The sequence below is a fragment of the Mesoplodon mirus genome (assembly GCF_964341445.2).
Source record: "Mesoplodon mirus genome assembly, chromosome: 16".
Classification (NCBI taxonomy): Eukaryota; Metazoa; Chordata; class Mammalia; order Artiodactyla; family Ziphiidae; genus Mesoplodon; species Mesoplodon mirus.
In genome coordinates, this window is record NC_138992.1 from 8,343,292 (window position 1) to 8,358,221 (window position 14,930).

Genomic DNA, 14,930 nt, shown 5'->3' on the forward strand with positions numbered 1-14,930 from the left:
CCTCCATCAATATCTGCCATTAGGAAAAGGTACTTATCAGCTCTTCACACTCTAGTAAGAATTTAAATCCCTATGTTTATTTTCTCAAGGACTAATTGTACTTAAGGCTGACATCTCACTGTGGGAAGGAAGGATTTGGCCCTATTGTTCCCAGTTGGAGGTGGCCTCCAGATCAGTCTGTGTGTAAGTCAACCTTCAATTTGGAACATCATGAATAGCCTCAGGCTGCCTGAAATCCCCATCCAAGGGTTCCCTTCTTAAAGCTTTCCCAGCACCCCAAAATATATATATACACAGAAGGCACCAAAAAAAATAAAGAACTTCAAAAGTCTTCGGTAATCACTCCTCCTCAGGGAGGCCAGACAAGGGCATAGTCTTCACTTCTTGGGCACGTACCAAGCACACACTCTGTGTTAAGCATTTCACTCTGGATTTATTGCCCATGAATGGATCATATGTCTTTCTTCAAATGCTCATTTCCACACTGGGCTACCTCTCAGAGTAATGGATACCATGTGTTTACTATCCATCATAGAAATAAGCTATTTGATTTTACTTATCCCAAAAGAAACTAAACCTCATGGAATTCCACAAATTCTGCAATATTTTTTCCAGGCTTTGGTAAATAGGCATTCCACAGATACTATGTATATGCTCTATGCCAGGTTTTATGCTCCATGGTGTGAATCCAGAAATTAATAAGACACAGTTCTTATTATATATTATATAGTAGGTCCAGTTCTTAAATATAACAAAAAATGGCAGATTTTTAAATGATAATAAAATCATCTAATATTAATACTATGTGTCAGATACCATACTAAGTTCTACACGTGTATCATCTGTAAGTGCCAATATAGGGAAGCAGTTAAGAACGTCACTTTGGAGCCAGAATGCCTGGTTTCAGGTCCCAGCCCTTCTACGTGCAAGCTCTGAGTCCTTGGAAAAACCCCACTTCTGTGTGCCTCAGTGTCTTCAGCTGTAAAATGGGGATAATGATAATAGTGCCTCCCTTTTTTTTTTTAAATTAAACTTTATTTCCTTTTTGGTTGCATCACGTGGTGTGCGGGATTGTAGTTTCTCGACCAGGGATGGAACCCATGCCTCCTGCAGTAGAAGCGCGGAGTCGTCACCACTGGACCGCCAGGGGGGTCCCAGTAGTACCTCCCTTAAAGCAGTGTGTTGAGGATTCACGAGTTAGAACAGGTCAGGACCTTGGAGCAGGACCTGGCTCCTAGGGAGCACCATGGAAGACGTTTCTATCACCATTGCTATTGTTTACCCTCTCCTTTCATCTTCACAACCCAGTGAGAGGGAAACTGTCACTACTCCATTAGCAATTAGGCCTGCAGATATTTGCTGGCTTGCTCAAGGTCACACAGCTGGTATCCAAAGGTGGGATTCAACACCAGGGGGCAAACTCTCAGCTGGGCCAGGGAGAGAAGCAGCCAGGCAAAGGATCAGTTTAGATGCACTGCCCACTGCACTGTCTAACAGAGCTGCATGGAGCATGCATAAAGCTCTGCAGAGGAGGAAGCAATAAGCCCTGCAGGGGTAGTCAGGGAGGGCTTTTGGAGGAGGTGACATTGAGCTCTCTGCCATTAGAACCCCAAGGGCTGCAGTACACTGAGAAGCGTGGAAACTTCTCCAGGAGAAAGGACATGGTCTCTGCCAGCCCTTAGAGGACCACCTTCCAGGGCATCTCACGGCTCCTTTGACCTCTGCCCAGTCCCCTCCTCTCCTACGTCTGGCTGACACCAGCTCGTGCTTTCACCCCTCTCAACTCAGAGGGTGGACTGGAACCATGGGGTCAAGTTCTGAGTTCACAGGCTGGCAGATAAATAGAGCAGAGAGGAGACAAGATGGAGCCAGGCTGCCCCCAACCCCACACCAGGTCCAGAAGAGGTAAGTGAGCAGCTGGGCCCCGTTCACGCTGAAAACTCAGACTCTCCAGGTCGGAAGGAAACTTCCAGGTCACCTACTCAGTGCTTCTCAAACTTAGCGGGCATGGCATTATCCAGACAGCCTGTTAGAACAGATTCCTGAGGCCTCCCTGGGGTCTGGGGAGAGGCCTGAGAATCTGTATTTCTCATGATCATCTGGTGATGCGAAGCCTGCTGGTCCCTACCACACTGAGTAGCCCTGGCGTGGTGGTCCCTGGCTCAGGACAGAGCAGTCTCCACTCCTCCCTGGTGGAGGTCTGCTGAGAGGCAGCAGAGGCCGGGGCTGGGGGAGGCAGAGAGAGAGCTAACTGGCTGCCGGGGCCTTGGGTGCTAAGGCCCCTCCCTGTAAAATGAGGAGGGGGGTGGATGATCTCAGGGGTGATCTCTAGATCCAGTGCTAATACGCTTATGGAAAATGTTGGAAGAGCTTCTGAAAGAAAAAAGGGCAAGGAGCAAGCTCAATGTTTATTTCTGTCAGTGGAGCCCCTGTCGGGGGGCCGGCAGTTCCTTGGGCCCTGTATCTAGGACGGGCAGTGCGGTGGTTACCTCCTGGAACTCCTTGACTGACAGAGGGGAAATATGCCCAGGGAGATAGCCCTGGGGACAGACCGCGTCTTTGACCCCAGTTCCTCCCCCCGCCTTGTAGCCACACATTTTACACTGGACTTTGCAGTTCCTGCCACTAAAGGATGGAGTATGTGTCCCCGCCCCTGACTCCAGTCGGGCCGGGCAGTGCAGTAAGGCAGTGGTGACGGGGACAGGTCCAAGCCGCAACCTTCAACGGCCTGGCTTGTTTCCCTCCTTCTTTCCTGACTCTGCCCACAGGAGAACGTGCTCACCCAGAAGAAGAGGCACGTGAAGTAGGGCCAGGCCACCCTGGCCAAGTCCAGACAAGAGCGCTCAACCACCAAGTGACCCCCGAGACACGTGAAAGAGCCCGGCCAAGGTCAGTGCAGCTGCCCTGCTGAGCCAGCCTCCCCCCCGCCCAGCCAACCTGCGGCCCCAGAGCTACGTCATGCTTCCCGTGGAGCGCTGCTGAGATGCTCTGGTTGTTTTTTCTGCCCCTTTTGGGTACAGTTTCTTTTCAGAAGGATAAACACCTCAGGGTATGGAGAGGGCTCACAGCAAAGGAGCAGACCTTGCTGGTGAGGACAGTTCATTGTGAAGGAACGCACATGGGCAGAAGGCAGAGGCTTACTCTTGAACTCCTGGCCTCCCAGACGCAGCGTCGCCTGGCAGCTGTCTTGCTCATACGTCACCCCAGGACATGCAGCTTTAGCCTGGGCTTCCGAAGGGTCCCTCCAGTCTCTGACATGGCAAAGCAGGACATCAGGAGAGCTCAGCAACCCACAGATGATGGGACCTACAGAGTCATGAGAAGGGAGAGAGGTCAGTGTGATGGGGACCAAGCAGAGCCCCTTTAGAGACACGCGTCTGTGCCCTGAGAGGCTTGTAGGCTGTGGGCAGGGAACAACTCCTCGGGAGTGGACACTGGAACTCAGGAGCCTGGTTTTAACTTGGGCTATCGTTCCCCAGTCGTCCTGCAGTTGTCTTACTGGCAAATTCCTGAGAGGAGGGACACCACCTCCTCCTCCATGAGAGCACTTCTTCATGGGGACAGCAGCAATGACACCTCTGATACCACCAGGGGTCTTACTGCCAGAATCCTCTGTCTCCATTTTCCATCTTTTTGAGGCTTCAAGGAAATAAACAGCTCTCTCTCTCTCTCTCTCTCTCTCTCTGTCTCTCATTCTCGTACACACACACACACACAAACAGGAGATCAATCTTGAAGGAGCTCAGGAAGCAGTATTTAGATTCAAAGTAAGGAACTATTAAAAGCCAAGCGCTGGGGCCTCCCTGGTGGCGCAGTGGTTGAGAGTCCGCCTGCCGATGCAGGGGATACGGGTTCGTGCCCCGGTCTGGGAGGATCCCATATGCCGCGGAGCGGCTGGGCCCGTGAGCCATGGCCGCTGGGCCTGCGCATCCGGAGCCTGTGCTCCGCAACGGGAGAGGCCACAACAGTGAGAGGCCCGCATACCGCAAAAAGAAAAAAAAAAAAAAAAAAAAAAAAAAAAAAAAGCCAAGCGCTGTACACCCATGGCACAAGCTTCCCTGTTAGGAAATGAGCTCCTTGTCTCTGGATGTAACCAAGCCAAGGCTGTATGCCCACATCCCCGGGACGCATAGAGAGAAATCCATTACCAGATTTGGTAATTGGAAGGCATTGGACTATTTTGTCTTGAATATATCTTCTAAATCTGAATTTTTAAAAAGCTACCCTAATGTTATGAATTTATTCAGTAGCAGAAAATCCTACCCCCAAGCTAACGGAATTTGATAGTGATTTTAGTTAGGTAAATATAAGTAACTCAAATGTTTTGGATGCCTGTGATGTGCCAACCACTATGATAAGTGCTTTAAGTATATTAATCTCCTTAATTCTTACTGACATTATTATCTCCATCTCACAGATGAGGAAACTGAGCTTCATATAAGTTAAGTACATTGCCTGAATTTATTGAGACCTAGAAATTAAATACTTTATGTATTATTTGGATACATAACCCTGTTAGGTAGTATAGTTGTTCAGATTCTCCTGGGGAAAAAAAAAAAAAAAGAAAAGAAAAGAAAAAGGAAATATACCACCCCGCAGCTCCTATTCCCTTCTTTATCCTAATTTATATCCAAATCCAGCTAAGTTTCAAACTTCTTGCATCAAAATTTCCCCAATGTAGATGACTCATGGATGTCTGGCTTATGAATGTGACATTTTGTTCTCTCCTGTCCCACTTTCAACCTGAGTAGTTAAAACTAGTCGTCATCACTATCAGCAGCATCTCTGTGGTAAAAAGTTACCTGAGAGACCCACTAACTCGGTGGTTCTCAAACCAGGGTGTTTAGACCGATTATATCAAAATCACAGAGAGAGTTTTGAAAGCGCTTGTCCCTGGGCACCAACTACAGAGGTTCCGACTTGACAGGTCGCAAGGGTAGCATTTGGGAATTAGTCCTGTGACTAATTCAGCACCACAGGTGACCCTAGCGCACAGCCGGATCCCAGAACCCCTGAGCTGGTGAGGTCACTTCACTTCACAGATGGGGCTGTTTGAGTGACTGCACAGAACTAGAGGAAGGACCAGAGGGCAGTGAGTGCCTCGCCCGGCCTGGCCGGACCCAGAGCCGGAGCCGAGCACAGGGCAGCAGGGGTGCGTAAGTGCCTGCCGAGAGCCCAGAGGAAGCCTGAGCTCTGCGGCTGCCCCTCTCTGAAGCCAAAGAAAGAATCATGGACTTAAACAAGAGGTGGGGCACGTTTTTCCTCCGCCTCTCAGGCCTGGGAAGAGAAACGCAGGCAGCTTTCTTCTTTAACTAATGCTCAAGTGTCGATGAGAACACCGGGTGTCTGAGAGGTGGGCGCCAGCTGGAGATTTGAAATCACTTTGCTGATCACGTGAGCCAGCTTCAGTTACGCTCCCGGGAGCCTCAGGCCACACAAGTGCCACTGAACCCCATTTCCAAGTTGCCTCAACTCGTTGTGTTATAAGTAGGCTCATGAAATGTAGGTCCAGAAGCCTCATGAAGTTTCACTAATAATTATCAGTGGAAACAAAGACACTTCAGGGTTGGAGGTTGGAGGGGCTGGAGTCTTGCAGGGGAGGAGGGGACGGGGACGAGGGGGATTCTACCAGAAATTAAATGCCCTTCCAGACTGCAGTAAAATCATGTAGCGGGATTCTGTTCCTGGTCATCAGCAGATCCAGCCAAAGTTTCACAAGTTAAAATTCCAGGACTGCCCGTCAGACGAGACTGGGAAAAACATCTGCCTGATGTTTGATGTGTGTCTCAAAGAAAAGCTTAACTTGCAGCATTGCGAGGTGGTTGTTCAGATCAACATAATTCACGGATCACGGGTTACACTGGGAGGGAAAGACAGGCAAGATGCTAGCCAGAAATGTCATGGAAAAAAGGATTGTGTGGGCCTACTGCTCCACAGAACAAAGTAATTATTCCATAGATGACCCTAAGGAAAATGAAGTCAACCTTTCCAATTTGAAAAATCCTGTGGTCTGGTGAGTAATCGAACATCTGGGGAAATTGTGGTATCCTCAGAAAAGACATTAAGATTAAAGAAGGCAGAAAGCACCCTGGATTTGAATTGCAGTGTTTCTAAATATAGGCACACATAAAGAAGATATATACAGACACACCTCAGAGCAGTCACAGGTCTGGTTCCAGGCCACCACAATAAAGCAAATGTTGCAAGAAAGTGAGTCACATGGAATTTTTGGTTTCCCAGTACCTATAAAAGTTATGTTCACACTATACTGTAGTCTACTAAGGGTGCAATAGCATTACGTCTAAAAAAACAAAGTACATACCTTACTTTAAAAGTGCCTTGTTGCTAAAATATGCTAACCATCATCTGAGCCTTCAGCGAGTTGTAATATTTTTTACAACAGTAACATCAAAGATCACTGATCACAGATCACCATGACAAATGTAATAATAATGAAAGAGTTTGACAAATTTTGAGAATTACCAAAACGTGACACAGAGACACAGAGCGAGCAAATGCCGCTGGGAAAATGGCACGATAGACTTGCTTGGTGCAGGGTTGCCACAAACCTTCAATTTGTAAAAAAACGCAGCATCTACGAAGCACAATAAAGTGAAGTACAATAAAATGAGTGTGCCTGTGTGCATGTGTCCGTGTATATGTGTGTGTACAACATCTATTTTTTTGCTTATCTAAACACTGACATGAATGCGCATCACAGAACCACAAAGCATTAAACCTAGAAGGAATTTTAGGATTCAACTTACTTCAATCCACATTCCTGCCTGGGCTCCTTTGACCTCCAGCAAAACATTCTCACTGTAGCCTCTGCTGACCACTGCGAGCTGACCTCAGCACTTTTCAGGAGTCACCTTGTTTGAACACCCAGCAGCATTCAAAACTGTTGACAACTTCCTTCACCTTTCAACCGTCTCCAGTCTGGTTTCTATGACCTGCTGCTCTCCTGGGTCTCCTCCTCTCTGTCTTCTATGCAGATTCTTCATCAGTTATGTAGATATTCCCCAGGGATCAGTCCCACCCTCCTCCATCTTCTCACCCAGCACCCCCTTCCTAGGAAATCCATCTGTACCCACACCTCTGCTACTACATCAACGCTGGTTGCTCACACATTTCTATCTCCCACCCAGACTCCCTCTCTGAGCTCTGGATCTTTTGTATCCAAAAGCTCAGTCCACATTTTGTGAATGTCTTAAAGCCACTTCATACTTAGCATATACCCCATATGGACCTTCCCAAATCTCCCTTTCCCATCACCAAATCGGACACCTGATATCTTCCATCACTCACCATACAACTGTCCCACCAGGTGACCAAGCTAGACAGCCAACAGTATCTACCTCTGAGTCTGGAGGGAATGATGTACAGATGCTGGAGTTGATCATAGCCTTGGGTCTGTAGACTGATAAGTCCAGTGTCATGGATGATGCTCTCCAGAATATGCGGTCTCCCTGACTGAGCTCAGCTCCCAGGGACACCCACTCTGACCAGACTCTCTCTCCTCTCTTACCATCTAAACATTACCCATCCTGCAAAGCCTGGATCAAGTCTCTCCTCTTCCAGAAAGCTCTCCCTGACCACCAAGCCCCCTTGACATCTCCCTCCTCTATACTCAAGCCTCCTACAGCCTCAGACACCTGTGTCGCCTTGTGTATCGACTCTGGTGCACAGCGGAGCTCTATACGCGCCTGGATGACAGCACAGATGAGGGAGTGAAGGTTATGGTCCTTCATGGTACCTTCGCCTCCCCAACCACATTCTAAGCTCCTTTTATCAATTCCCAATACCTGGAACATTGGATTGCACAGGTATGGTGATCACCTAAGGTTTATAGCTGACTGTAAGTGAGGGTTATAAAAAGATATATAAGACTACTTCCCGTGTTTTTTAATCTTTAGAATTCTCCATAAGCTGAAGCTGCCAATCATGCAGTTGGTTACAGGTAAGTCCCTCTGTCACTAAATTAATAGCATACCAGGAGCCAAGCTCAAGTCCAGCATTTTGCACCCAGTATCTTTATAACGAATAGTCAAATAGGAATTATCATTCTCTCTCTTTCATGGATAAGGGACCTACAACTTAGTTTAAGCACTTTGTTCAAGAAAAGTGACATAGTTACAGAGTGATGACTAGAACCCAGGCCCGTCTGACCGAAGCCCCTTCTCAACCACCACGAGGCTACATAGCCAAGGACACGGATTTATTTTTGTAAACAGAAGTCTATTCCCACTGGTGACAGACAATTGAAAATTCCAGCCCTATGGGTCACAGGACCTGGTATACAGTAGGCACTCAATAAATAATCAATCACTGAATGAATGATCATGGGTGATTGGAATGAACTAACATTTTTCAACCAAATGTGGTGGGTCCAGGCTTCAGAGGTGGCAGTGAGATGCTGTTGAAGATACACCTGGGCTCAAATCTCAGCTCCCTCACTCCGTGACTGTGTCATGAGCAGAGTGATTAGGAGCAGCTGGTTGAATTCTCTGAGCCTCAGTTTCTTGGTTTGTGAAAACAGAGCTCGAAATACCTCCTCTGAAGGCAGCACTAAGGAAAAACGTGGTATTAAAACGCAAAGTGGCCAACATAGTATGTGACCTGTTGGAAGGGTCATGATAGTCCCTAATTTTGTGAATATCACATTCTAAGTGAGTGCGGCCGCTTCCCCAGGCATTCTCCGTGTTGTGTATCCTGTCTTCTGCAATCCCACGCCTTCCCCAAACTCTGCAGACTGCAGGTCGTGGAAGAGGGAAGCCCCAGCCCTCACTGTCATGTTACCTTCTTGGACCTGCGTGAGGATGAAGCCATCGCAACAGGAATCACGGTCACAGGCAAGAAGACAGAAGAGATGGACTTCGGTCAGACTGGCTCCTGACGCTGAGAAGGCGACGGGGCTGTACATTCCGGAGAGCACACTTTGGAAACCAGTCTTTTCAAAGCTTTTCTGACCTGTCCTGGTGAATTCTTGAGGTAGAAAACGGTAGAAAAAAAATTTTTTTAAGATCTCAAAACAATGCAGAGTTGAGCAGAGCGTGCTGGTCACATGACAGTGGGCCCTCTGACCACACCAGGTACAGGGTGCGGTCCACCGAGATGCTCTCTGTGCCATGAAAATCCTGGGCCTCCTGTGTGTGCAGAGCAATGGAGCCCACCAAAGCCATGGCCCCAAACCAGCAGACCTGGACAAACAGCCACCACACCTTTGAGGGTCTGAAGGGGAGGTGTGGAGAACTGGCATTTATTATGGTTTTTATTATTACCAGCAAATATTTATTGAGCTCTAACTATACGCACAGACACCAGGCCACGTGCTTTACCTAGACGACCTCAGTTAATGCTCACTGCCCTTGAGTTCGGTTCGGACTGCTCTGCTGTCACGTGTGTTTCTGTAAGGCAAAGTGGTTTGAACACGTGGTGCACAGGCAGCTCGGCCGCTGCAATGCTGAGGCTGCATTGGTTGATCTGCAGTGTTCCCAGCTTGTCGCTGCCTTGTGTCATCAAACTACAAGTGAACGCGGCACATACACATACAGCTGAAGGCAGCAAGCTTCAGAAACACAGGACTACATGATGCCCATCAGCCCACGGACTTCCTCTTGCCTCAGACTGGCCAGCGGCTCTGTCTTCAAAGTGAGGACCGCGATTTCCCCTCCTCCTCCTGCATCTTTGTGCCTCAACATCTTCAGGCCCTCCCCTCCCCCATCAGGCTACCCTGCCCTCCACATTTACTGTAGCATTTCTTTGTGATGGATTCAATATGTCTCTTTTTAAAGTTTTGCTAGCATTTTAAATAGGACTGTTACTGTTTTTGTCAGTCCTCTGGCTAGAAGAGGCATGGTTTGGGTTTTGCCTGTCCCTAAGTCTCGTTTTCCCATAAAAGCCCAGTTATTTTTAGAGCATCTTTTTGCAAATATGAGGTTTTTTCAGATATATATATTTCACTATAGCCAACATGTCTGTTCTATTATTATATCCATTTTGCACTTGAGGAAAGAGAACCTTAACGAGTGAACAGTCTGGCCTAGGTCCACACAGCTGGTGGTGGCAGGAAGAACACCAGAGCCTGTGCTCTTGGCCACCCTGACCTCCCAGTGGCCTGGCAGGTCACCAGGTCTTAACCAACACATGCACCTAAAGGTGGTGGAGACCTTACAGCGTGGGAGCAAGAGTGCAAGCTTCAGAACCAGGCGGACCCGAGTGCGAATCCCCACAGCGCCCCTGGCAAGTGAGTTCTTCGGTCCTCCGAGCCTCAGCTTTCCCTTCTGTAACCGGCAATGATGGTATATAATCCTCACAGATGCTGAGCAGATGAAAAGATAGACTGGACATTCAAAGGCTGAACCATGAGCTTGGCCCTTACCTGACGCTCAGCAGATACATTACAGATCTCCAAAAAGCCAGCATCTTCTCCCTCCAAGCCTTCGCTCACGCAGCCCCCCTCTGCCTGACTGTCCTCTAACTGTGCCAGGCCAAGCCCCCGCCCACCCTTCGCCAAAGCCCAGCTTGACTTAAAGGGCCCACCTCCCAGCTTTATACGGTTAGAATTCACCTCCCTCCCTTGATCTCTCGTACATTCTCTCTGTGCCTCTACTAAGGCTCTGTCATCCTTCACCCTACGGTTAAGCCACTTGAGACAGCTACTGCTGCCCCACCAGCTGCAATTCCCCGGACACAGTCCCCACTCTCACAAGCAGGAGTCACAAGCCATGTGTGACTACTCGAAGATCAATTTCAGTGCATCAGAGTTCATGCTGCAATAGCCACATTCCAAGTGCTCAGTGGCTACATGTGGCTACTGGCTGTCATTTTGGACAGCAGAGATTTATTGAGCATTTCCATCCCTGTGGAAAGTTCTACTGCACAGTGCTGCCCTGGATGGTAGGGCCGCGTCTCAGCTCGCTGGGCATCCTCCACACAACCTGCACAGAGGACCACCTGCCCTGAGATCTGGGCATGGTGGGCTCCTTCTCATCCTTAGTTCTGACATTCCCTTCTCTGAAGCTCCTTCCCTGAGCACCCAAAGCAGCTCATGTTCATTTTTCTTTTCCTTTTAAATTGTCACAAAATATACATAACAAACAGTTTACCACTTTAACCGTTTTTAAGTGTATAGTTCAGTGGCATTAAGAACATTCATGATATTGAGCACCATCACCCCATCCACCTCCAGAACTTTTCATCCTCCCGACTGAAACTCTGTCCCCATCAGATACTAACTCCCCCCCCACCCCGCCAGCCCTGAGTAACTACTGTTCCATTTTCTTCTCCATGAATTTGGCTCTTCTAGGTAGCCCACGTCCGTCTTTACCCCAATGCCCTGCTTCATTTTCAACAAAGCACTTATCACCCTCTGAAGTGCTTTTATTGCTGGACCAATTCCTCTATCAATCAGGGATTCTGTCTGTTTCGATCACAGTGGCATCCACAGCACCTGCGAAGTGTGTGTCCTTCCACGGGCACTCAGTAAACATGTATGGGGCGTGCGGTGCCGGGCTCACCCACACGGTGGTGGAGTCCTAGACAATGGATCAGGTCTGGGAGATGTTCCCGAGTTGGGGGAGGTCGGGCCTACAGTCCTTGGTCCACCTGGATGCAGTGTGACAAGATGCTTCCTGTTTCTAGGCTTCACCTGTGACATGAGGGCTAGATAATCTCCAAGGAACCTTCAGGCCCTGACCTCCTTTGATACTGAAAAATCACATGGCTCCTCCTCCACAGTCAAGGCCACAGACCTTAAGTGGGTCTGGACAGAGGACGGCCCTGGAGGATGGGCCAAGCTGTCCCATCTTCCAGGTCACTTAAGCGCAGGCATGCGGAGGGACATGCTGACTACCTACTGGGTGCCACGGACTGTGCAGGAGACTTTCAGAAACTGTGTCCTTTTCTGCTCAGCTGTGCCATTTTATTCCCACTTTACAGAAAGTAAAATAAAGAAGTTGTTCCTGATCAAAGATAGAACTAGTACGTTGGGAGCGGGGGAGTTGAAAGCCAGATCCAGTTTACCTCCCTTCTCTTTTCATTACAACAGAACCCAGAATGGCTGGGTCTGTGCATTTTCTGCTTGAAAATATAAAAGGCAAAACAAAACAAAACAAAACAAAAGGCAAAACAAAACAAAAAATGGCAAAAAAACATTGTTGCCCTCGATTTAGCTTGGCAGCAAAGAAGCTTCACAATTTCCCTTGCAATTTTCCCCCAAAGTATAAATTTCAGGAGACAAGGAGGAGAAAAAAATAACAAACACTTAAAAAGAAATACAATTGCCTTTAAAAAAAATATGATAAAAGGCCAAAGTAGGGTTTTAAAGAACATTTTTGAGAGGGGTTACTTGTTTTATTTTGGTTTTCCTTTTCAGAAAATAATCTCTTTGCTCTGTCATTTTTCAAAATGGGTAGTAAAAATAATTGGAATAAACACTGGGGCAGACATTCTAAAACCTGGCCAGAGATCAGAGAAAACCCAGCTCTGCTGGACTCCATTCTCCCAGGGGAGCTCTCATTTCAGACAGGATGGAGGTATTAGGCGAAAGAAGGACCAGAGACAAAAGTATACAGACGCTTGTCCCTGCCGTGGGCTGAGCCTGCTACTGAGGTCAGCCGAGGCCCTGGGCCTGGTCCGAGGCATCCTCTCCATCGCCAGCTGCTCGCAGCGCAATTCTGAAGCTGCTGGGAGCGGGCTGCCTGCCCGGAGCTTCAGACCTAAGGAAGTGACATGCCTGCCACCTTCATTCCAACCCCCGCCCCCCACCTCCTGTCCTCGCTCAGGTCCCCTGGCCTATCTTCCGGTCCACAGCCATTGCCTCGGGTCATCGGGAGACTGTTAGCAAGAGTGACAAGGATCGTAGAAGCCCTCCTCTGGCTCTTCACCACACGCCACACACTGTTTTAAAAGCATCGCATCATTCTGAAAGCGTCTTCATTCCCACCTCCCAACAACCTCAGTTCACCTGCGACTCCTGTTTGACTAACAGAATCACAGCAGCCTACAATGTCAAGGAACTTGTCCACCGTCACACACAGCTCGTGGTGGCAGAGCTGGGGTCAACCCACCAGACGGGCTCCAGCCCCCTCACCCTTAACCGCAGGAAGCGGGGCTGGGAGAGCGGTGACTAGAAAGGGCATCACAGCTCACGGGCAGAGCGTAGTCGTGGGCCAGGGCTCAGGACCCTGCACTGCTGTCCCCTCTCTTGGCCCTGATGGATAGGGCAGAGTCGTGCAGGCTGTAGGATTCTTGGGAAAGACCCACTGCTTCGTTACAGCGACCAAAAGTATCTCCCTGACCCCCTCTGTGAGGCCGTGTAGGGGAATCAGACGCACTTAGGTTCAAACCCAGATCCCCAATTTACTAGCAATATGACCTTGGGCAACACTCTTAATCTCTCTGAGCCTCAGTTTCCTCATCTGTAAAACAGGGATTATGATCCCATTTTTACCTTCCTTCAAGAATCTCTGTGAGGGTGGAATGAAAGGTGCCTGGGGAAGTGAGCGGTAAACTATAAAGCACGAGACGGCTTCACTACTCAAAGTGAGGTCCAGGGACCAGCTGCTTTGGCGTCCCTGAGAGGTTATTTGATAGGCAAAATCTTGGCCTTACCCTGACTTACTGACTCGGCATCTGCAGTGTTACCAGCCCCCAGGTAACGTGCATACACACTGCAGCCGGGGAGGTTCTGAGTGCAGGGCAGGGAGAGACAAGAGCTCGGAGGTCTGGCTGCTTATGAGAAGGTCTGACAGCTTCCGGGGAGGGTGGACAGGAGAGGGAGGGGGAGTGAAGGTCCGTGAGATGGAGGGCTAGGATGGGCAGCTGCAGGAGCCCAGGGCCTGTGGTCCTGCTGGGGACACCCCCGTGTCACAGGCAGCCACATGAGCTTGCACAGGGCACACGGTGTGGACTCAGCTGGCCTCTGCCCTCAGCCTTTGTGTCTGCTCTGCAACTGAATCGCTCACCTGCAGGATGCGCCTCCCTGTCCCTTGCGCTGGGGGCAGCGAGGCTCCTCTCTAAACACGTCCTGCGGGAGAGCAGCCCCAGACACTGAACAGGCTAAGCCACTGGGGCCCCGAGCTACCCAGCTCATCAACCTACCCTTTTTCAGATACACAGCTGGAGAGTCTCCACCCCTGCTCCTCACTTTCACCTGGCACATCAGACTTCCAAAGCTGGTGGCCTTCGCGGTCCCCAGTGCATCTTCCTCCTAAACGTGGAAAGAGGCTGAATAATTGTCCAGTGACATTTAACAATTAAATTCAACAAACATTTATTCAACTGTAACCAAAGCTAGGCATGGGGGCTACAAAGATAAATAAGAGAAGATTCCTGCTCCTTAGTTTCTCCCCATCTATTGAGGCACACAGACATGTAAGCAGTAAATTCCAGCCCAGAGTGTTAGCTGCAAAGACATGTGTAGTAAAAGAGGAGATAATTACCCCCGAAGAAGGAGTGGTTAACTCTATGGAGAAAGGGGAGCTGGAAAGTTTTCCCAGAAAAAGTGAATCTGGGTGGGGTTCTGACATATAAATAAGAGTTTGTCAGGTGGAAACAAGAGAAGGGGGATTGTAAGCAGAAGAAACAGCAGAGATGGAGACCTGGGATCCCGTGGGTGTTTTCATTAACTAGGTCTAGTGGTTCTCAGGGACTGTCAGTTATGAGAGGGGCATGATGGGAGGAGAGGGAGAGAGAGAGAGAGAGAGAGAGAGAGAGATAGAGAGAGAGAGAGAGGCAGGGTCCAGCCCCAGGAAAACCTTGTTTGGCACACAGCTTGTACACAGGGAGGATCAGGGGAAGGTTCTTTAGCCTGGAAATGGGGAGGTCAGGCTTCTAAAGATCTTGCTGTTTTCCAGTGCCTCTGACCCCTAGGTCCAGAGCTCTTGCTGTGTGGGCATGGTAGGCTAAATCTGTATCAATTTCTGTCT

General features: G+C 49.0%; 1 protein-coding gene across 1 annotated transcript in view; it reads right to left on the bottom strand.

Annotated features, from left to right (window-relative positions):
* The window catches only part of TG (thyroglobulin), a gene marked incomplete at its 5' end in the record, with an annotated part of 239,460 nt that overhangs the window by 160,697 nt on the left and 63,833 nt on the right, over positions 1 to 14,930 (bottom strand). Inside the window, 3 exons of the mRNA XM_082601181.1 lie at positions 3,142 to 3,306; positions 8,800 to 8,991; positions 14,104 to 14,212. Coding sequence (XP_082457307.1) covers positions 3,142 to 3,306; positions 8,800 to 8,991; positions 14,104 to 14,212 — 466 coding nt within the window. The remainder of the gene's footprint in view (positions 1 to 3,141; positions 3,307 to 8,799; positions 8,992 to 14,103; positions 14,213 to 14,930) is intronic.